The 23466-nt window shown below is 34.6% G+C and overlaps 1 protein-coding gene across 1 annotated transcript in view; it reads left to right on the forward strand.

Moving 5' to 3' along the window:
* Positions 1–23466, forward strand: part of SBF2 (SET binding factor 2) — a 290062-nt gene that overhangs the window by 254614 nt on the left and 11982 nt on the right. Inside the window, exons 29-35 of the mRNA XM_010563796.1 lie at positions 1539–1723; positions 5655–5831; positions 8799–8900; positions 10139–10324; positions 16981–17107; positions 18437–18564; positions 20543–20776. Coding sequence (XP_010562098.1) covers positions 1539–1723; positions 5655–5831; positions 8799–8900; positions 10139–10324; positions 16981–17107; positions 18437–18564; positions 20543–20776 — 1139 coding nt within the window. The remainder of the gene's footprint in view (positions 1–1538; positions 1724–5654; positions 5832–8798; positions 8901–10138; positions 10325–16980; positions 17108–18436; positions 18565–20542; positions 20777–23466) is intronic.

Genomic DNA, 23466 nt, shown 5'->3' on the forward strand with positions numbered 1-23466 from the left:
TGCTTGGGGAGTGCCGCGTTGTGTGGGCGGGGGGGGGGGAGTGGTACTGTAGTATCTAAATTTCCTCTAGTACGAGTTATTTCTGGTGCCATTTTTTGATATCTTGCTTCACAGATCTATGGACAAGATTGTCTTCTGAAAATCTGATTTACTGCATATTGGGTTAAAGAATTTCACACTGCCACTTGAATGCCAAATGTAGTATACTTTAAGGGATTTGATTTTCAAGTAGTGCTGTTTATATTCTGAGAATCAAGTACCTTTTACATACCTCACATTGGACACACAAAAACAGTCTCACAAAATCATCGTTACTAACTAAGACATAAGGAACAGAAAAATATTTACTACTTGTCTTTTCTTCTGCTAGTGCTAAACAGGCCTTGGGAATCTGGTTTATCAGTACTTTAACTTATGTTGAAATCTCAAAACTTGGTTAAGCATGATCAGATCAGAGCATGTTTGTGTGCTGTAGGAATTGCCTCCTCTAGAAATGACAATATAGCTGCGTCAGCAAGGCACAATATGCAAACTAAAATTGCTGTTGAGAGGCACAGGTTATTAGGTTGGTACAATGTCATTCAGATATTGCTGTGCTGCTTTCAAATGCAAGTCTGGTTCCATGTCACACTGCACTGTTTCCACCTCATGTTGTTGCTAGCTTTGAGATTTCTGTACCATTCCCTTTTGCCAGAGTAATGGCTATCTTAACTGCCAGATTAAAACTTCTAGGGTCTTCTGGGCATCCTTCTCCCTACTCACACAACTGTACTGTATTCACATCTGCTAGAATGTAGTCATGAAACACACAACTAAAAAAATAACCTCCTTAAATTCAGTTTCATTTCTAATTGTCCATTAGACAGGGACAATTAAAAACTAAAATTCATGGCATTCTGCATTTTAATCATGGCATTTCAAGAGTAAATATGGAATACTTTATCCTGAAATGTAATATTTGAATTGATCATCCTTGTATACATTTTCATTATAATACGATACGGTTGATACTATTATTACACTACATTGTGTAAGGCAAAAGGAACAAAAGAATTCTAGATAATGGAATTTTAAGTGATACTGTTTCTGGTTTTGAAGAAAATTATTATATAATATATTTACTAGTTAGACTTCCAAAACAATATGCCTTTGACAAGGAAGTACACCAAATTTTTGTCCTTATCTCTGAAAAGAACACTAGCAGTTTCATTTCCAAACACTTAAATGGATGTTAATTACTTGCAAGTTGTAATTCATTTTATCATATTAGTGATATCTTAGCAACCATTTTCTCTTCAATAGAAAGTGCTGTACAGTTTGATTAGTATCTTAGGTTAAATGACAATGCAGTAGGATGCTTTTGACAATTTTTGTGATGAAAATATTTCTTTCCACTACCTGCTGTTTATTGTGTCCTATGAGGGATGCAAATGACATGTTTAAGCACTCTACTTTCCTAATTGTGTTTTAGCCTTAATAATTATGATCTCCAGTGTCTCACACAAAGAGGTTTTTAAATATTTTTCATCTTTGTGAAGGTGTATGGGCAAGTCTTCGTTCAAGCAACCGGTTTATCAACACTCAGACTCCATTCATTGATGTTGGTGCAAGACTTGCAGGGAAAGATAACACCACTTCCTACAGTAGCAGCACTTTTCTGCAAAGTCAGCTTTTGAGACGGCAAGCAGCTCTCTACATATTTGGAGAAAAATCTCAGTTACGGGTAATGGCACTTTTTTCTTTTAATGTTAACATAGTTTTTCTTTGGCTTGAGTTTAATAACCCTGATGTTTTTACAAAATAGTAAATAATATTATAGATAAAGCAGACGGATAACTGTCCTAAAGGTGTAAACCCTTATGAGGATTATTCCTATAAGCAGAATAACAATTAATGCTGTATAACTTGGTGGCGGCTGGGGAGGGGGGAAATCAAGCTCTGTGGTTATGTAATACAACCAAGTTAACATAAATTAAAATATACTAAATTATATTAAAGAGCAGTTAAAGACCAGGCTCAAACTCACAAAAGTTCTGCAAGTAGAGCCCTATTTGTCACTTTTGATCAAGTGCTGACGTGTAGTAGAGCTAAGAGATACAAAGATGGGTAACAGATGACTAGAGGAATGGAATAGCTTTTGTACAAGGTAAGAGCACTCAAATTGGGAAAGACATGGCTAGGAAGGCAATACATTATTGCTAGGCAACAGAGCATCCAGCAAAGCCTTCATATTCAGAAGTCACCATGTCTTTGCTGTCTCAACTGTCTGCCTGCATTGGCTTTGCAGGGAACAAGGGCAGCAGAGTTTGGCTCTGCTCAGTGTAGCTGCTGGGATAAAGATGAATGATGGGACTGTAGGCAAATGGAGTGGGGCTGGTTTAGCGGCAGTGGAGCTTGCTGCTCCTTTCAGAGACTGTTCAGAGCTATTCCAAGGGAAGCGCTGGAGTTCTTTATCTGTAAGTTCTTGCTTTCGGAGACACACTTAATTACATCTGTACTCTGATTCTGCTGTCTACTCATCTGTTGTTCAGCTGAGTTGTCATCTCAGTGATTTCTATTTTGGGAAACATGAAACAGAATTATTTGGTAATTTAAAGTGTAGTTTTATTTTTCCTGATGTGTTGAAATATGTTATGAAGCAAATGGAATGTTGTTAGTCAGGAAAGCGATTACCAGAGAAAACCTTCGTTACTGTGGGCAGCGCTTGAACTCGCATGAAGCCAAATTGATGTGAATAAGGCCAGCTCAGAAGTCTGTCCATCCTGATTCAATTACATGAAGAGGACCATGATGTCTACAGTTTCATACACCTTTTTGGGTAGTTTTTATTGGTTTTGATGCAGTTGTTTAAGAAACATTAATTCTTGGTAGTTTTACTTTTTTTCAGAAAATGTTTGCAGATTATTTTTTTAAATCTCTGCATTCAAAGATTGAAAAATCAATTGTTTACTACTTTCTTATTCAAAATGTGAGCATACATAAAATATTATCTATTTTTTGAAGTATATAACTTCAAAAAGCAGTTATTGGTAGTAGGAAAACACGTCAGTATTCAATTCTTTCTGAAATTGTTATATCAGGAGATGGAAGAATCATGCTGTATCAGAATAGTGAATCAAAATTCTTTGCAAATGTTTTTCTATTTTGACTTTTTGTAATTTCAAATGTTCTTTTGTATGTTATTTGTATTTTCAGTTGTATTTTTAAATGATGGTTATATAACAGGTATTAGTTCTTATTCCATTTTTACTGTGCCTTTTATCGTGGATTTGCAAATTCATTTTCCTTTTGGTTTCTTCATTACACAGTGGTACACAAAGTAGTCATTTTTAACTAGGTTTTTTACATTCTATTGCTTTCTAATATAATTAGCATAATGATAATTTACAGAAATATCCTGTTAAGTCTATAATCAAAGTGTTCTGATTTAATATAACAAAGCATCAGAATATAACATAAGACTAAACAGAAATTTCGAAAGTAAACATCATTTATCATTATTAGAACAAACTGTTCTTTCGAACAATAAGAAAACTGTTTATTTTCCTGCAAAATTTTTCAGTTTTATTGAGTTGGCATTTTAATTTGCTTTTCTGGAGAACGTTCTTCCCAAAGTTTTCAAACAGGTCTATTCATATCAATTTTTCATCTTGATAAGTCTTCTTTTATAACCGTAACCCCCAGAAGGCTCTGGCAAAGGAGACACTTTGATGAAAAGGAATACAGGAAGAGTAATGCAGAAGAAATGATTGCATAGAATTAAATTGCCATAATCCAGTAGTAACAATTATTCACATTTCTATTTGTTTGATTTCTTAACAAATGATAAGTAAAGAGTTCAGTCATGTATCTAAAGATAGGTAGTAGAAACATCTTTAGTCTGCTGCTTTGAAGTGACCCTTTAGACCACTTGTGCAAAAAATGGAAGTTGTTTAATGTATCAGCAGTCACAAACTGGGTGGGGATAATATGTTTGTGCTTGGTATAGATTAAAACATTTTTAATATATTACCATACAGGTGTGTATTGTTAAGCAGAATATGAAAAGAGCTGACTATTGGATGTACAAACAACAAGCATTGGACAAGATCAACATGAAACAGTCTGAAGTCCAGTAGTATATATATAATTTGGAAATAGTTTAAAAATCAGTACTTCCAGGATCCTTACTTTATGCTGGATCATTTCCGTGCTGGTTTAGAGTTTACGGGTTTTTCACTTGTTTTTGTTGTTTTGTTTAATAATATAATTTTAGAGAAGATGAGTCATCTCTGGGCATTTCTAAGGAAAAGTGTATTGTGTTAGCAAATATAAGAATAAAATTACATAGCGATTAAGTGATTGTTTTGAACCTTCTCTCACTGATTTGTATCTATTCGATAAGATCAATTCAACTTTTGTTTTTGTATAAAGAAATTGTGTTGATTTTTGATTGTGAAGTATTTTCCTAGCTTTTGTTAGCATCCTACTAACTTGGAATTTGCTGATTTTGTAAAGGGCTTGGCAGAGCATGCATTACTGATGTTGATTCCTATAAGGACCTGCTTTATTCTGCTAAATATCGTGTCACGTAAATTGATGGTACAAACAGAAATATATAACATTTTAAGGAAATTGTGCTACTTTTCTCAATTGCTTTTATCATACATTATTACAACTTAGCATTCTAAAAAAGCAAGTTTTCTAGCTGAGCTATTGAATTTATTCTTGAACCATGCCAAAATATAAACAGAACTAAATCTGAGCTTTCACTTTCCTACATTTTTGCTTGGCATTCTATGAAGCAACTTAATGAAGATTATTTGCAGGCCAAGTTTAATTCCAGAAAGAGAATTTCTGAAGAAAACTGAAAAAGTTTGCTGTGAAGATCTTCAGTGATGCTTCACACATGAGAATTGTTTTTCCTAATAATGTTCTCCATATTATCCTTTTCATCATAGTTCTTTTTTTTCCCGTTAGCTAACTTAATCTCTTAATTAAGTCCTCTCTTATTGCTCATTTTCTAAGTGCAGTAAGTAAAACAAAACATGAAGAATTCTGCTAGGAAAATCTCACATACCTCTTGGAAATTATATCAGCTATTCCCTGACTGCTATTCTGTGTTGAACTAGGAACTTTAGACAAAAAACTGTCTCAATGTGCAGTGACCACTTAGATGAGTCAGCTAGTTTGCAGTTTTGGGGGTTCTTTTTGGATTTGGGGGTTACTTTTTTCCTGCTTTACTGAACTACTAGAATCTGTCCTGCACTGTTGGTATGTCATCCATGCAGTTATTTTAATTTTTATTTATTTATTGTTACATTGCTTTAAAAATCTTAAAGAAAGCACATGATGTTGTGTATAAAGAACTCAATAGATTTATCACTCGACTTTGGTTTTTTACTACTCATTACTATAATTATTATTATTAAACGTATGACTGCTGTGCAGTACATTGTGCTGTTATGAGTAGTAGATGGATACTTTAATATGGTACATTTTGCAAGTGTTTTAAGGATTTTTATTATCCTGGCAGGTGTTTAACTAAACAGATTTTTAATTAGGAATTGAAATACTTAGCAATAAAGCAGGCAAGACTTTGAGATTTAACGAGACTGTAAGTGAAAAATATGCTTCCCTTTTAAATTACATCTGCTGTTGTCCTTTTCAAACAGGGATTCAAACTTGATTTTGCTTTGAATTGTGAATTTGTTCCTGTTGAATTCAGTGACATCCGACAGACAAAGGCAAGCTTTAAAAAGCTGATGAGAGCTTGTGTTCCCAGCACTATTCCTACAGATTCTGAGGCAACATTTCTTAAAGCACTTGGGGAGTCCGAGTGGTTCCCACAGGTAATTTATATGACAGGTACTTCTAATAATCTATATGCAGTACTGCTAACACAAAATAAATGTCAGGCTTTTCTGACAGAGAACTATTGTGTTCTAACCAGCTGTTCTTCTTCATTCATTTTAATTGTTTTGCATTCTATCAATTCTGTTGTTACATAAGCATTATTATTATTTTAATACAATCATAACATTTACAAATGTGAGAGGCATTTTTGTATAACATAATTTATGGTTTGTAACATGGAACATGTACGCAAGTAAAGATGACCGTTTTTTCTGCCTACATAGATTTATGGTCTTGATTTTAACTGCTTTTTCTTATTTTATATATTTTAAAAATCAGAAAAAAATATAGAACAATAAATGAGCCTTTTGCTTTTAAAACCAATATTCTACTCTTCATACATGTTCCCACCCTGAATTTCCATATGCACAAGTATTTAACAAATAAGCTAGCATCTGTTACTTGTTGTGGGATATGGGGAAGTGTTTGCGGGGGAGGGAGGATTGTGTGTGTGTTAATCTGTTCTCTCTGAATCTGTTCCTTTACTTCCCTATCCCATATTCACTTACATAAAGATTAACCAAGCGAAGGCAAGACTAGAAGTAACTTTGCAAGATTCAAATTAAGAAGGATGTGCCAAAGTCAGCTCTTTGTAAATCTAAAACCATTTTAATTATAGTGAATGTTTTTTAACAGTTGCATGTTATGTTTGGAAACCTCTGCTGAATATATTCTTCTCAAATGCAATTAATCAAAGAAAACAGAATAGACTCTTATACTGATTTCTTAAGGAGGAAATTACACATCAGAGAATGTACTCTTGTTTGAAATGTGCTACAGTGCAAGGAGTGGCTTAACTTCTTCGCTTGAGGTGTGCTCACTCCTTGGAGAGCATAGGAGCTGGTCATTGCTCTGTCTGGCCACCACGTTCTTCAAGGGGAGAAGTGGAAAGAGCATGAAACCTTGAGTCCCTCATCAAGTGAACATTTTCAATCACAGAGTAGTTGAGCAAGTTGATAAGCATAAATAAATGAAATGAATGTCACTTCGATGAAATAAACATGTCCCTGTAGCAGCACAGAGATCTAGGGGAGATTATAACATTGGAGTTACGTTCTTTTGGCATATTTGAGAGGAAAAGTAATAGCGTATCACTCTCTGCTCAAGACTAGATCGTAATGTCACACACTAACTGGGTGACATTTGAACCACATTTCTGTGGTTTACATCAAGTCACTTGTGACTTACGTGATAAAGTTAATTTATGACTGATTTGACACATTTTCTGCTATTCCTGTGAAAGAACATAGATCTGTCATTTCGGAACTTTGTTTTTATTGTATTAAGCTTTCCTCTCCTGGGCAATAGAAGTTACACAGTATTGATTTTAACACTGTATAGGCTAAATATTTCTTCATAGGGATGTGAATACATAAGAAATTTGAAGTGCTGCCCTATCTTCTGAATACAAATGATAAAAATAGGATTTGGGGTTTTGTTTACATTGAATCTGTAATCAGATTGCATATCAGTTTCTTCATTAAGGACATAAAAAAATAGCCTTTCTTCCATTCTACTGCCTAAGAAAGTATAGAACAATAAACAAACTGCTTGGTTTTAAAAGTGGTGCTCTTTTCAATCTTTTCCTATTTCAAATTACAGGAAAATGAGTTTATTTTCTAAGTAATGGCTATGTGAATGTTCAGAGGAGTTAAGTGTTTTCCGTGGTAATATTCATAGGATTGGGCTTTTTTTAAGAGGAAAAAATCAGACTGCCCTAAAGCAGGATGAATTTTCTAGGTTTTAACTGTTGTCTGATTGATCTTTTTTCCTCTTACTTTCTCCAATTTAATTTTGTTCTCCCTGAGTCACTTTACCGTGCCTTCTGTACTTTCTGAACTTACTTTTTTCCCCTGCATAAATGATCTTAGATGTCTCTTGCCATCTTTTATTTGTTTTCCTATACTGCTTTCTCCCTTCTTTCAGGCTTTCATCTTTCCTGCTGCTGCTATTGGTTGGATTGTATTCAGTGCTCTGCAAACAGCAGTTTCATTCTACTGTAAAAAACTGAATTGCTTACATATTGTCTATTATGTTGTTTACCAAGAATGCTGTCGTAGTATGACAAAAATGGTAGAAACATCATATAGCTTTTCCTTTTAGTAATAGTAATGTGAAGTCTCATAGTAAGATAAAATTGCTCAAATTCACCTAAATTTTTTGTCCTGCTTATACCTATCATGTTTGAATCAATCTTGTTCAAGTCAGTAACCCTTCACAGAAAAATTAACTAAACCACCTGCTCAAGGAATTTTAGTATCACTGCATAATGAATATTAGGATGCAAATAATTAATGTGTCCTCTTTCCATATGTTTTAGCCAGTCTGCCCAAGTATAAGAAACACTGTTTAATCTATCTAACCTATTTCCAGATTATAGAAATAGGATTTTTATGTGTTTGGGTTTAGGTTTGTGGTTTTTTGTTGTTGTTGTTATTATTATTCAGTTCATTAATTTCCAGCTTCCATGGGATTGAGCATTAGAAATACCTTGTAAATATCTTACATGGTTTCTCCCATCAAAGTATTCAGTGACTTTATGGAACCTTAACATTTCACAGGAAACGATTTTAGTGTTAAGCCCAGGATGGAATTTCTCTACAATAAATCTGTCAACTGTGTTGGTCCCATTCTCCTTTTTATGACAGCTATTTTATTACAGTACTCATTGGTTTTAATAGTTTTAAGTTCCTATCTTCAAATTTTTGCTTAGTTTTGTTGTAGTTTGGATGAAAATCCTGAGACTGTTACATTTTGTAGCTTTCTAACCTGTTGCATTCCACAGCATTTCTCTGTGCTATATGAAGATTTCAGAATACATATTTTAATATAAAATATGAAAAGATTCTATTTATTGATAATATCTAGAAATTTATACTTTACTTATTTGTAATACTTTATAGCTTCACAGGATAATGCAATTGGGTGTGATCATCTCTGAGCTCCTGGAAAATGGTTCTTCTGTTATGATTTGTTTGGAAGATGGCTGGGATATTACTGCGCAAGTAAGCTGCTATTAAAACCTTGAAAGAGCTAAATATTAAGAAAAAACACCAGGCAATACTTTTTCACACACGTGACTGATAATTTGGTATAACATTAATAAATTTGTGTTGTGGCAGCAGAGAAGAAACTAGAATGCATGAATCCTTGCATTCATTTGCAATTTATACCATGAAAGAGTTCCTTAAAATGAATTTGTTCCAAAGGTCCTGATGGACTTACAGTTCTACGGGTTAGGTATAAAATCTGCATTCCTGCACCCGACCATATGTAAGAATGAAAGCTGAAAGTTGCCACAACTGTTCATTTATCTATGTAAACATAGTACACTTTAAACACAGGAGGGAAGGAGAGGAATTCTTCCTCTTGCCATTCACTTTCCATAAATGAAGTTAAGAGACCACACACAAGGAGAAAACTAAATTTCTGCCAAAGTGACTCTAACACCTGCTGCAAGGACAGATCACCACAACAGATAACTTTCTGAAACAAACTATAAATTAGGTGAATGAAGACCCACTGCCTCATTTAATGGATGCATTGTGTCCATGTAGTTGCTTCATAATTCAGAAGATAAACAGATATCCATAATTCTAGTAAATAAAAACTTCATGTGCAGCCAGCATACTGATACCGGGTAAACAAACCTACAAAAGCATGTTAACTTAATTATTGGAATTATTGTCAAACAATGAAGCATAGAGAAGGGGACGTATGTAGCTGGAAGTGAAAGAAATCTGTGCTCCATTTTAAAGTCTCCTGAGATGCTGTCTATTAAAAAAAGCTGAAGTTGGCTGATGAGCACCATAGCATGGCAACACTGCAGAAACCCTAAAGTCACCCTGAGGACCAATTATTTAACACTTTTTTTGCTGAGGTAGCAGATACTATTTTATAAAAATTTATTATCCTTATTTAATTGAAGAAAGTGGTTTTATTTCAAATGTAATTTAAACATGGTAAGCATTATAATGACTTCCAAATTCTATAGTTGCTCAAGTTTGACTTTTACAGATATCGTAAAGTCTCAATTTAATCGAAGCTTTTTCATGTAAGATAGTATTTGGTTTGTTTTATAAAAATACTTAATGTATGTGGTAAAATACTTGTAATTGAGTTCATATGAAGGCTTTTGTTTCCTTGAACTATAAACAGATTATGGAATATTTATATTCATTGACTAAAATGTTCTCCTAACTTCTGTCACTCTTAACACAGTATATCCTGTCTTGTGATCTAGGTAGTATCTCTCGTGCAGTTACTCAGTGATCCCTTCTATAGGACACTTGAAGGCTTCCGAATGCTGGTGGAAAAAGAATGGCTCTCTTTTGGTCATAAATTCAGTCAACGTAGTAATCTGACTCTCAATTGTCAGGGTAGTGGATTTGCTCCTGTTTTCTTACAGTTTTTAGACTGTGTGCATCAGGTAAGTCAATCTCCATCTAATTTTAGTTTACCAGAAGAGTTCATAAGTAAGTGTGTAGATGCCACTATTTCAGATGTTATAGATAATAGCTTGAGAGAAGACTAGTAACCTCCTCCTCTAAGTTTTATTGAAGTGAATGGATTTCACCTCAGGAAGAGCTAGCATGGTTGCCTACAGGAGACTGACCCATCCACACAAAACAGACTAAGAGGGATGGTTGGCATTATGGATCTTTTAAGGTCATTTATGCAGAGATTTCAAATGGAATTTTTTTAAGCTTAAGACTGGCTTTTGGCAGTCTGGAGTACCTTTATTCAGAAGAAGAAATTGACTGATTGTTAGTACGGTGACTAGACAGTTTTTAATCCCTTGTTCTTGATGGTGGACTTTGAAGAGGCCTTGTATTCCATCAGTTCTGGAAGCAACAAGCTATAAACCAGGGGGTCCTGAGATGTTATTATTTTTATATATACTGCATGTTCAGAAGCAGATGAACACCAATGGTTATGTCCTGTAGGAAGAAGTTAGGTTAAGAATATTGCACGCATTTCAGGTTAATTCTAAAGTCTGTCCTTTTCTTCATCTCAAACCAGTAAATATAAATGCTTTTCAGAGTCTCTGTGTATGCAAACACAAGATAGGAGCTTGCATAGTTCCTCTTGTCCATATGTCTGTCTTCTTCCACTTCTCTCATTTTTCTCACTGAAAAAGCTGAAAAGACTCCTGGACATTATTAAACTGTCTCTCACAGAAGATGACTGTTAAAGCACCAGCCTTCTTACTGGGAACAGACATTCATAATGAATACTTGCATGAAGTAGACCATGAAAGAGAAGTCAGCAAGTAGACTTACTCTGCTGCAAGCAAAGTCAACAGATCAAATAACTTGCTAAACCAATGAAAAACAATCTTTAGATATCTATGGGAGACTGATAATGAATGAGCTTATAAGAAGATGAATAAAGACTTACTGAAGAACATTTTGCAGAAAAGAAAAAATTTGTTTGTATCCCAACATTAAACACTGACAGCCATCATTACTGCTGTCTTGCAAGTTAATAAATAATATACTTGGAATTTGGTTTTATTCCTACAGCATTCCCCATTAGAAAACCTTAGAAGTATTTGTCACATCTCCTGTTTCATCAGTTTCACAATGGATGTGGTCCTGAGGTTAATTTTTATTTGGAATGGGGAGATTTCTCTAAAGAGAATCAGTACCGCATTTTTCATTCAAACAAGTTAATCTGCCCAGTTGTCACACTAACTATTCCTTACAATAGCTTAAGGTTATTGCTCCTTTTCTGAAGTAGAAAAAACACATTCTTGGTTGCAGTGGCTACAACAGAACAGAATAGCCATGTCTTCCAATACTGAAACCCAGCTACTTGGTCGTTCATTCAATTCTGCATGTAAATCATTCGTCTGTGTATTCTGTATTCTCTCTGCTGTCAGATGTCTTCTCCAAGCTTTAATGAGCTGACTGGATAACACTGTCTATTAGTAGAATGGAGTAAACCTACATTTGATTTCAAGCATTAGTGTAATTTTGAAGTTAAACCCTCCAGCATCTCCCCTTACCATTTGTTGATGCTGGTTTGGTGCATGTGTACTAGATTTTTCTTGGAAGAATTTAACCCAAAATTTCTGCTTGTACTAAACACTTATCAGCTCTTAAAAGGATCTAAACCAGTGATATATCGCTTAGCTTAAAACCATGGGTGTCACCAATGTACAATGGGGTCATCAACTCAACTGGACTAAATATAGTCCAAAATAAAACAATAAATGTGTAGTATAGCTGCAGGGACCTCAGCACCAGCTGATTCAGTCCGTTTGTGTACTTGTTTTGCTCTGAATTACTTGCTAATGTAGACATAGCCTACATCCTCTTTCTGACCCTGGAAACACTTTGCTCCAGTTTTACTGTAATAAATCTTAAAAAGTTGACATAAAGAAAAACAAGGAAATTATCCTTGCATACCTGTACAGTATTTTTCTCGAGTCCAGAGGTCACACAAACTTTGGAAACAAATGGGTTATCCAGAACAAAAATTAAAATTAAATTCAAGGATTTTGGTTTATTGTCATAAGATAGAATGTACCATGTTTTCTTCATGGCAAAATTCTTGGTTTTTCTTTAAGTTATGTTTAACACAATCTGCAGTTCTAAGAACATGGTATAATAGATTATAATCATCCTGGCTTTAGAAGTTAGGGTGAAATGTAAAGTGGGATGTATCCCTGCTGTTAACAACTGTCAGGTATGATTTTACCTCAAGCTGCAAGGTGCCTAAAATATCGCTACTATACATGTGAATGTGTCAAAGAAATAGAAGAACGTTGCATTTGTAATTCACCTCAGATAGCAGCTTTGATGCATGTTGCTAGGTATCTGACTCTTCTCTATCTTTAAGAGGCAATATAAAGTATACAAGTTATTAACAGATACATTTTACAGAAATATCTGTACTTTCTGGGGTTTGGTCCTAAGCTGTGTCCACATGCCCTGGCAGCAACTATATCAGCTAAAGATTACCTCCTGTAGGCCATCTGGACCTATGCATCACTTCTCCTCTGGTGGAGATACTACCCTTCCAGTCTGTTAGCTAAAGGGTTCATGTCAACCTGCCTGCCTTTTCCAATCAAAATGGTAGAAAAAATTTGGTAGAAAAGACCGTCTTATTTTGACGGGTGTGCATTTAGAAGCAGTTCAGCAGGTCAATCTGAAGGAGGCAGTAACTTCTCATGAGGAAAGATAGGGCTGTCTAGGGGTTATAATCTTTTCAGCCAGTGTTATCTTCAGCCAAGAAAGGGCATGGGAACACAGCTTTACTGCATAATCAGTGTAATATAGATAATATAGAGTTGTCTGTTACTAGAAAAAATCTTTAAGCTAAATGACTTGCAGTCTTATTTGGAATGCAGCTCTCAGTATATTTTCTAGAAATAGACTTACAAAGATTAGTCTTCTAACTCATGATGGCTTAGTGTTGACTTACCAAATTCTAACAGTATGGTTGTAAACTCTAGGGAAATTACTTTTGAAGTCAAATTAATGGTTGAAGTTTCATAGGAATTTACTATGAAAAATAAATTTGATTAACATTCATACTTGAACATTTCTGTTAAGTTTCATTGGTTTCTGTGCAACTTGTTAGACAACTACAGAATCCAATCAGATTGCAACTTGACCCTGAAGTGGAATATATTATGATCAGTTTTAAAAAACTGCCCATTCCCTGGAAATAAACATTTGGTTCTTTCAAAATATTTCTCACCATTATAGTCTCAACATACTAGGTGCAGTAAGAAAGTCACCATAGAGCCAGTATGTGCATTAAATGTCATGGGTTAAACTAAAGATACAGAGAAAACAAATGAAGCAGTGATTCCTAAATTGTATCATCTTGTAAAAAGTCATTGTTTATGCCAATATCTCCAGGTGTCAGCTGAATTATTAACGCAAAATCATTCTTTCACAATAGCAGCATCTGGCAGATACTCTCTCTGCTTCTAAGAAGACTGAATTTATGAAAGTGATGTCAGTGCAGGAAGCTTTTCTTATTTTTCCTCTGTATCTATTTGATAATTTATTAAATATAATTAAAACTGAATGATTTTCTAGAACTGACTTCTTTTAAGCTCAGTAAGGAGCTCTGTTACAGCACCCTGTGTAAGAGGAGGTGAGTGTGCTACTCCCAGGGTAGATGTATTCATTTATTCTAGTGTTTGCAGGAGTAGCCTCTTAGTGATTACTAGCACAGGACATTTTGGAGTACTATATTTCTTAATTAAACTAAGTAAATATTTATATATAATGGGATTACAAAACCAGTGTGTATGGGAAAACTAAGGAAGGCTGGTAGAAGTGTAAGATTATTAAATACATTTAGGAGATATTTAAGTTAATTGGGAACGTGATGATTTGAATAAGAATTCTAAAATACTGAGTTTCTGTAATCATAATATTAGAAACCTATCGGTTTACTCAGGTTTTAAATGTTCATGTATTATGGAGATTGAGCATTTTAAAACATGACGCAGTTGTAATTTTCGAAGATACCCTGTCCCTGTAGACTTACCTTTCTAGGTGGTGTGTGTTGAAGTTGTATAGTATAAAACATTGCTTCTTACTTACATGTAAATTTTTAGTATATCCCTTAAAATCAATGAATTAACTGAAACAGCACCAAAGAGTTATCAGAGAGAAACCAACTATATTTAACCTCAACCTAAGCGGTTATGTTGCCTACAGTAATAAAAATCTCTCTTTTATGTTTATTTTTAATTGCTTAAATTAATACAATTATTTTCTCCTATGTTAAATTTCTAATTTATCATTTCTGATATTGGAGCTGTATTTTATCAGGGGCTTTTTTCCCTGGTAGCTTAGCCATGTTTTAAATTTTGCAGACTGCACTGCAGCTGAACAAACCATCAATAACAGTAGTCGCTTCACCTAGCTGTGGCATGTTTCCCATCTCCAAGTGTGCTAAAATCAGCCACAGCCATTAAAACACCAACAATAACAATAACTACATTATTCATCTTTATCAAAGAAATGTTTTAGATGATAGTTGTTTTCACTTAAAAAGTAAATTATATTATTATAACTTCTAGTTAGTTGTAGTTCCAGAAATCTCAGAAAAGGGATCACTCACACCACCTAGATCCATGACAGGATTTTAGTAGCAGCTTATTCTTTTAACTCTTCAAATGTATTAAAATAATTATTGGACCATAAGTAGAAATTAGGACCCTGTATAAGTCCTGTCAAATAGCAGAATGTAGCCTTTTCTTCTTACAATATCTTGAAGAAAACTTCTAACACAAGGAGAAAATGTATACTAAAGTAATTGTGCATGTGTGTACGTGTCTAAATGCACACACATATGCAGAGCTTGTTGGATTTCAGCTCAAAAGTCATATTTGAACAGAATTAATGTACTTGGATCATATTTTCATCTAAAGAGAACTAAAAAGTTACTTTGTCTATGAAGTTGAAGTCTTGAGTTTATTATAGAAAAAATTTTGCTTAGCTTTATTCTTACAAAACAATACAGGAATGTAGTCATTTGTATCAGGGGAGAAGTGGGGATAAAGTAAGTGTGGGTATATTGAACTGAGAAATCTTAAAGTATCTTAGCATTTTAAATGCCTAGCCACAAGCTAATATTGAGATATGATAACAACAAATTCTGTGACTGAAATGCTGTCTATGTGTTTATAGCTCTGTTCAAGGGATTTTCCTGTCACTGTTGTACATTTGGTAGATAACCTTTCCTTGCTGAATGCATATTTTTTTTTCTTTATTTAGCTGGTTGGGGTTTTTTTCAGCTGGCACATGTGAAAATCTAAACAGAAGGAGTTTCAAGTAGTCCAATGCTAGTTTCCATAACTACTAAAAAAACCCTGTTTCTCTCTAGAGGAACTGATAAGTAGAGATTAGAGAGAAAAGATGGAATGGGAAAATTAGAGTGGTGGGAATGCAAAAGATGAGACATGGGAAGATTGCAGAACTAAAGATATTTTGTAAGTTTGATATGAAGGTAGATAAAGAACAGTGGCACATATTTCAAATGTGAAATTCCATCAGCAATTTCTTTTTTGATTGCAAACTGTACTTATTTCCATTGTAATTAAGAATTTTCAGTTAATTACCGTGCTTAATTCTGAAAATAAAGATCACAGTTCATAAACTTACTTGAAGAGTAAATTTTAAATTTGAAATTAACACATGAAATTTCTGTGAGCAATATCTCATCAAGATTTTTAGAATCTTGAATTTTGTATGGATATCAAGTATAAATATCATGAACAATTAATGCTAAACAATTTTGCTATGAATGTTAAACTTCATGCTTAAAATCTTACACCAGGCTCTTTCTGATAATGTTCAAAAGGAAGCAGTTGTGAGGAGCCAACTACCCCACAGTGCTGTACTCTGATAATCTTGTATTGTCTTCTTAAATATCTGCTCCTGAATCCTGTTGGAGACATTCACTGAATTAGATCCCAAGCCTAACCGAGGATAACAATTTAAGACCTTACTTAGTTTTTACTGTTTTAAAAGAATAATGGCAAGACACCTCCTCAGTATGTTTTGGGGGTTTTTTTGTACTGTAATATTTTGGTGCGTATTTTGAAAAGGAAGAAGTATGTGTAGACTAGCAGGTACTTTAAAAATTAGCTGTTTCAGTAATGGTAGATGGAATATCATTTGCAGCATTACCTCTGTACATGTCTACTTCATTGGGTTCTGAGCAATGGCAAGAACTCCACTGTAAAACCTTCCAATTAAAGTTTGATTTCCAGCTACATCCAGAAGTAGCATCTTTGCCTATGAAGTTACATGGTGTCTCGAGTTATCGTAAAAGATTTTTGACCAGTTTGATTACTTTGAAGAATCCTGGGGTTTATATCTGCTCTGAAACATTTTTGCAGCATAGACAATACATGAATTTAATTAGCTTTAAAATATTTCTAGGCAAAATGTAGAAGGATTTGTGTGTACCAACAAGACAGCTGTCAGCATTCACAGGGGAATTATTTTGCTGTCATATTTCACATTATTATTTCTTACATATCTATTTGTATTATACCTTAATATCCTCTTTTATTCCTTTTTTCCTTTTTTTTCCTTTTTTTTTTAGATCCATAACCAGTACCCAACAGAGTTTGAGTTCAATCAATATTATCTGAAGTTTCTGGCTTTTCATCACATATCAAATCGATTTAAAACATTTCTTCTGGATTCAGACTACGAAAGACTAGAACATGGTATGTGTGATGTTTGTTTATTGCATATTGGTTTTGTAGTTGTCGGTATTTTTCTTGTCAATATTTGGTCTACAAAAATTGCCTGAGCTTGAGATGGTCCAGTAATTGTATGGTGATGATGTAATGAATACCATTTGAGGAATATAAAGCAAAATGGAGGTGAAGAACATGTAGAATTTTCTGAATGAATGATTCCTGAGCCATGCCACTGGTGGGACTAAGAGAAAGTGGAAGAAATTAGTGCTATGCCTCAGGGTTTTTTAGCAATTGATCTACATGGTTTGGTTTCCCCTACTAAATACCTTATTTTAACAGAAACAAAGTCCTTGGGAATCCAGAGAGTGCATGAGGTTTCAGGAAAGGAAAGCCTTTCCATCTGTTACCTCTCATTTCTTTCTCTTGCGTTCTCTTCAGTGTTTCTCTTTTTTTATATTTGCTTCTTACTCCATCTATCGTGTGCAGCCTTACTAGTTCCAAGGCCTTATTTACCCTCAGAGTCCTCTTAATAAGACTACACAACCACAATTGAGGCTGTTCTTGGAACTTGTTCACTAAGCAAAACACTTATGTACTCTGAATTTGACTGCTCCATGGGATGGTTCTCATGGCATACGGTCAATTTGAATGTTTTTCTTAAAAACTGTAGTAACTGTGGAACAGAATAAACTTGAGCAAACATTTTATTTGAAAAAAAAGGTTAATTTCCATTATTTACCTTCATTTGAACAAAAGCAAGGAGTTGGAGTCAATGACCTCCTGTGGTTCCTTCCAACCTGGATTGTAACATGGTTCTACAGTTTGATGGAGGTGTTGTTTGTTTATTTAGGGGTAATTTGCTTTCAAATACCATTTAATGCAATATAAATCCTGTTTCCGGTAGTCTTTGGATAAACTATATGTCCTTCCAAAGTCACTTCAGATAGCACTGATTTGTCTAGTCTGATATGTTTTCCCTGAAATGAGTTAGCAAGTAATTTCATGTACAGCTGGTCCAGCAGATTGGAAGGGCTGGTAACCTCAGGTAGTGGGGGACAGAATCAGTTAGCAGGGCTTGGTGGTCTGCTGAGTCAGCATAGCCGCACGCAGAAAGGGACATTCATAAATACACTCAAGTATTTCAGTAAATTTCAGAACAGGCTTATAAATATCAATGAATAGTTGCAGTTGCAAAGCACAGCAGTTGTTTCATTAAGTACAATCTCTTGTTACAGAGGCATTTGTTAGTAGGTTTTACTATACATTTAGTCTGTGACATTCCTTTTCGCTCTACTTTAGTGTTTGTTATGTATTATCATAAAGCTATCTTTTCGCTGCTATTATTTTCCCTAGGGACATTGTTTGAAGATAAAGGAGATAAACATGCCAAAAAAGGAATTTGTATTTGGGAATGTATTGAAAAGATGCACAAAAGGAGCCCTATTTTCTTCAATTACCTCTATGCCCCTGCTGAAATAGAGGTATGATTTAAAAAAACAAAAAAGGTGGTTTGTTATTCTGAGCAATTCCTCAAGTACATTTTGATATCTTAATTGTTCTCAACTAAATTAAGCACTTGGCAGACAAAGCTGACCCACCTTGATTGACGGAGCAGTGTCTTATAGGCTTATATTCTCAGTCATCTTAGTTATGGAAATGTCATTTAAGGGGCCAAATTCTGGAACATGTATCTTTGCATCCTGCTGAGATAAATGAAGATCTTTGTTTGATTTCATTTAGCTATATGAATGATTATAAAAATGATCTTAAAGTTTGCACAGATTGTTTAAAAAAAAAATTACATACTGCAAACCACAGTTATGGGGAAATGAGTTTAGAGTTGTAATGGAATACATTTCATAGTGATCTGATTGTATCACATGATCTGTATCACTGTCTCAAATGATAATATATGTCCACTATATTGGACTGTGTTTTGAATAATTATATAAAATTCACAATACACTTGCCATTATAGAATTCTGCAATAGCCGGGGAAGAAACAGTCAAGATATCTCAAGAACTGCAAGAATAGGGTGTTGTTCTTACTATAGTTCTGGAAACAAGGCTGTTTTAAGATGTTCCTGCCATCCACTGCCCCACAGATGTTAACTCCTGTGCTGCTCTCTCCTGCTTCAGCAGTGAGCTTCACCCTGATAAATCATTTGTTTGCATGTCTGTCCACTGCTGGTAACCAGAAAACGTAATGATGGAACAGTCTCCAACATCTCAAAGGCCATGGCACCACTGATATTTTTGTTGGTGTTTCTTGGTTTTTCTTTTTCCTCGAGTTGTTTCACCACATTGTATCTTATCATACATAGCACCTTGCACTCAAATCTGCCATATAAACTGACCTCATTTTAAAAAAAGGAAAAAAAAATTTCTTTAAGGTATTTTGAGTCTATAATGAGCATCAGATCATTATTGCAGTGAACAGTGCAGCCCCCTTCAACCCACACACGCACCACACACACGCACACTTATACTCGCCTAATAAAGTGGTGGTACAAGAGGGAGGAGGGAGAAAACGAGAGGGTGGCATTCAGTGGATAGAAAGTGCTTCACCTGTCTTTGTTTTAGAGAAACATCCATTTTCTCTGTAGAACCATCACTGTGATGAATTTGGAGCTTGATGAGCTGCTTGTTCACTGTATGTTCTGTCCATTTTGCTGTAAGCAGTAGCCTGATTAGTAAGCAATCAGGAGTAGCTTTCGATATTTTGATAGTGTCTTCTTTCTCTTTTTTAGAAGAAACTATTTTTCCTCATATGAAATGGTGTCATAGTAGCAGAATTAGTCATAATAGCAGAATTAGTCATTATGAGTGAGCATCACTCTTCAGACTTTAAAATTGCCTGTTCACCTGGTGCAGTAATTACCTTCAAGTAAGGTGCATGCAAACTGAAAGTCTTACCTTATTTATTAAAAGAAAAAAAAAACCCAACACATTTTAAATACAAAGCGATCTGTTTTAAACTACTCTGAAAGATCTACAGTGTCTGGCTGCCTACTTTATGTTACTGTGTTTTTTCCAATTGGCATGTCCACCTATGTTATAGAGCCTGTCTCCTTTCTCTGATGGTAAAGAGTCTTGGATTTTCTGCTGAGAAAAACTGAAGGGTGATTGCTATCAAGTGCCTTTCGTATCTTTAACAGGAGGCACAAAGACTGTGAGGGTGCCAACTACATATGCTGAATTAGAGTTCTTGGTAGGCACCTGGTTTAGTAGAAGGATAAAAATGAGCAGTATATTCCCAAAGCTAGTATTAGTTTTAGGTTTTGATCAGACTGAGCCAAGATCTTGCTGTGGAAATTATCGAACTGCAGCACTACTCACCCAGTGCTATATACTGTTCAATTTAGAATAATCTAGAAAATATAAGTATTGTATCGTATTGTAAGTCTGAAACTCAAAGACTTCCTTTCTGTCATTATAATAAAACTTTGTTTCAAATAGGCACTGAAACCAAATGTAAATATGTCCAGCCTCAAAAAGTGGGATTATTATGTAGAAGAGATTTTGGCTACGGGTCCCTCCTATGATTGGACCATGATAACTGCAAAGTGCAGTGTTTCAGAGGAAACTGACCAAACAGATGGTTCACTGTCTCAGACTAAGAGGAAAATAGTATGGCCATGTTACGATGATGTTAAAAAAATGCAACCTGATGCCATCAGCAGCCTTTTAAATGTAAGTACATGTATTACACAGAACAGTAAGTTCTCATGCTCATGAAATTCATACTTACTTTTTGTTTAAGTTATTGCCTGGCAGATATACTGTTATTAAAAGGATCATGATAGATGTCAAAACAGGTGTATAGTAAAACTGACTGATCTTGAGAAGTGATGGTTGGTCTGGGAATCAATCAGACTTCCTGCAAAGCTTATGTTATTCTGAATGAACACTTTTGTGGGAGAACACTTTAATAGCAGTTAATAACTATGACAAAGCCAGTCATGGATTCATTTTTTCACTGTCTTTTTTTAATTAATAAGGTAGGTAGCATAATAATTTTTTAGGTTGCCTTTTATAAGAAATGCAGGAGCTGTTATTTTAATTTGGTCAAATGTTGAATCTAGCTTTCTTGTCCTCTTTCTACTCAGTTTAAAGTAGGTGTGTGGTAAACTGACAAAGACCCAGATTTCCAAACAGATCAGAAAACAGAATCTGACACTTGTTGATTTTAACAAGTGGGAGGCAGATACACAAACATAAACTGAACATCTTGGCCCAAATTTCTCAAAAAAGCTTTCGATGATTGCTCTTATTTATTCATGTTTGCTGGCGCCAAACTGGTAAATTTAGATTCTTCAGAATATGTTGGAACTTGAAATAGGTGCTTGATGTTGGCTTTTTTTTGTTTGGGCTCATGTAACCTGCTTAGGTTTTGTCCTTTTTTCATTAGAACATGAAAAAGGATCCCATTATCAGGATAATTGTTGTAGTTATTTAGAATGATTTAACATCTGTATTTTCTTAAATGTTTGTTGGTTGATTATAGTTAATTAACAGTCCTAATATTTAGATTATCATCTTAATTCATAGTGCAGGAAAATGACAAGGGCATTCTTCACTTCCTGGAGCTATTGTTTCAAACCACATGCATATTCAGACACACATTGCTATGTACAGTTTTTTTATTTTGAAAACTATTTGCAGACTTTACCTTATACTAAAGCTGGGATTGTGGAGCCTAATATTGCAATGCTTGGAAAATTGGGATATGCTGTGGGTCCCTGAACTCCCCTGAATGAAAGTTGACTTTTAGCAAAGCCTTAAGGCACCAAGTTTCTGAATGGATTTGAGTCCTTGATGATAGACTTGCTTTTGCTAGAGAGTTAGCTTTATTCTGGCACATTCCTCAAATTTCATTTGGTCCATTCCTTCCAATCATAATTGATCAAACACAGGAACAATGCCTAATTAAAAAAAAAAAATCATTTGTAAAACTCTTCTTGATTCAAAATAAGGTAGCCAGAACTTCTCAAAGCTTCTAACTTCACAAATGCAAAGAAAGATCTGGCTCTCAGGAGGGGTCATATCAGGGATTCTTTAGCAAAAAACCAGAGAGCTTTCATATCAGGTAACTAGAGGCCAGAAGTACATCAGGAATATAGCAACAATGTTCTGCATTTCTTCCTGGGGTGGGTGCCAAACTATCCATATCCACAACTGTGAGAAACTGCCATATAACAGGGAAATTAGCCATATTATATTCTAAAGATATGTGGGTCAGGTTTTATAGAGTTTAAATGTTATTTGTGAATTAGATTATAGTAATAAAAGATAGCAATGGAGAGGAACATTTGGAAAACTTTGAAGAGGTTGTATAAAGGTTAAAAAAATACTCTTCTAAGTTTAAAAAGCAAAGTGAACTTTCTTTTAAAACAAGTTGTTAATTTAGGGCTATTGCTGATGTAGGAGAAAGACCTCTCTCTAATCATAAATCCATTAAGAATGTGTTGGTATCCAAAAAATGTTTGAACTGAGACCATATTTAGCAATGGTAAATTATTAGGGAAGATTGAGACTCTCTTAGTTTATAATGATAAGCCCAAATTTGTTTGTTCTAAAGATATTTTTCAATTGAAAACTAGATAGTGCTTTTCAGGATGTAAAGCTGAAACAGAGAAGTTATTGAGTGTCTTAATTCAGAATTTTCGTTGGCAGAATGTAGTGCTCTTCTATTAAGAGCAAAAGGTGTAATTTTTTTTGCAGTACATGTTCTAATGTGTTTTGGGTACATAACAATCCACCTCTAACCAGATGTGTGTGATGGCTCTATGGTTTCCATAAATCCTTGTGGTTTTGAGTTTTAGGAAGTTAACCAATCTGCACATTTCATTTGTTTAGTCCTAAATGAAGCCTTTTAAAGATTGTAGATGATAAAACGCATTTTAAAATACAGATTTCTGTATACAGCTTCTCAATTCACTTCTACCACATCAGAGGCAGCCAACAAATATGAGCTAGGTTGTTCAAATCTTAAGTTCTCAAAAGTGTACTTTGGAGACATAAATGTTCAAAAGCAGATCGAAACAGAGGTACTTCCTTTAAGGCCATTTTCTGATGGCCTTTCTGTATGACAGAAATCAGAAACAAGGTACCGATAGTAAGAGTAGCTATCCATCCATTTTTTTAAAGAAAATGAAAGGTAATTGTGAAACAGCACACCTATGCCTCTTTTTCTTTCAGAGATTAGTTGCAAATAGTTTTAAAATATTTTCTCCATTTAAAAAAGGTAGATCTCTCCACAAAACTCAAAAGCAACTCATTTGACAGGAACTTTGAGGTTCCTGCTGCTTTTTTTTTCTGTAATTACTTGCTTGCCTTGCTTGTAAAATTCAATAAGATAATACCACAGTGTAACACATCCA

This window comes from Haliaeetus leucocephalus, unplaced genomic scaffold (assembly GCF_000737465.1).
Source record: "Haliaeetus leucocephalus isolate CR32 unplaced genomic scaffold, Haliaeetus_leucocephalus-4.0 Scaffold173, whole genome shotgun sequence".
In the NCBI taxonomy this organism is placed as follows: Eukaryota; Metazoa; Chordata; class Aves; order Accipitriformes; family Accipitridae; genus Haliaeetus; species Haliaeetus leucocephalus.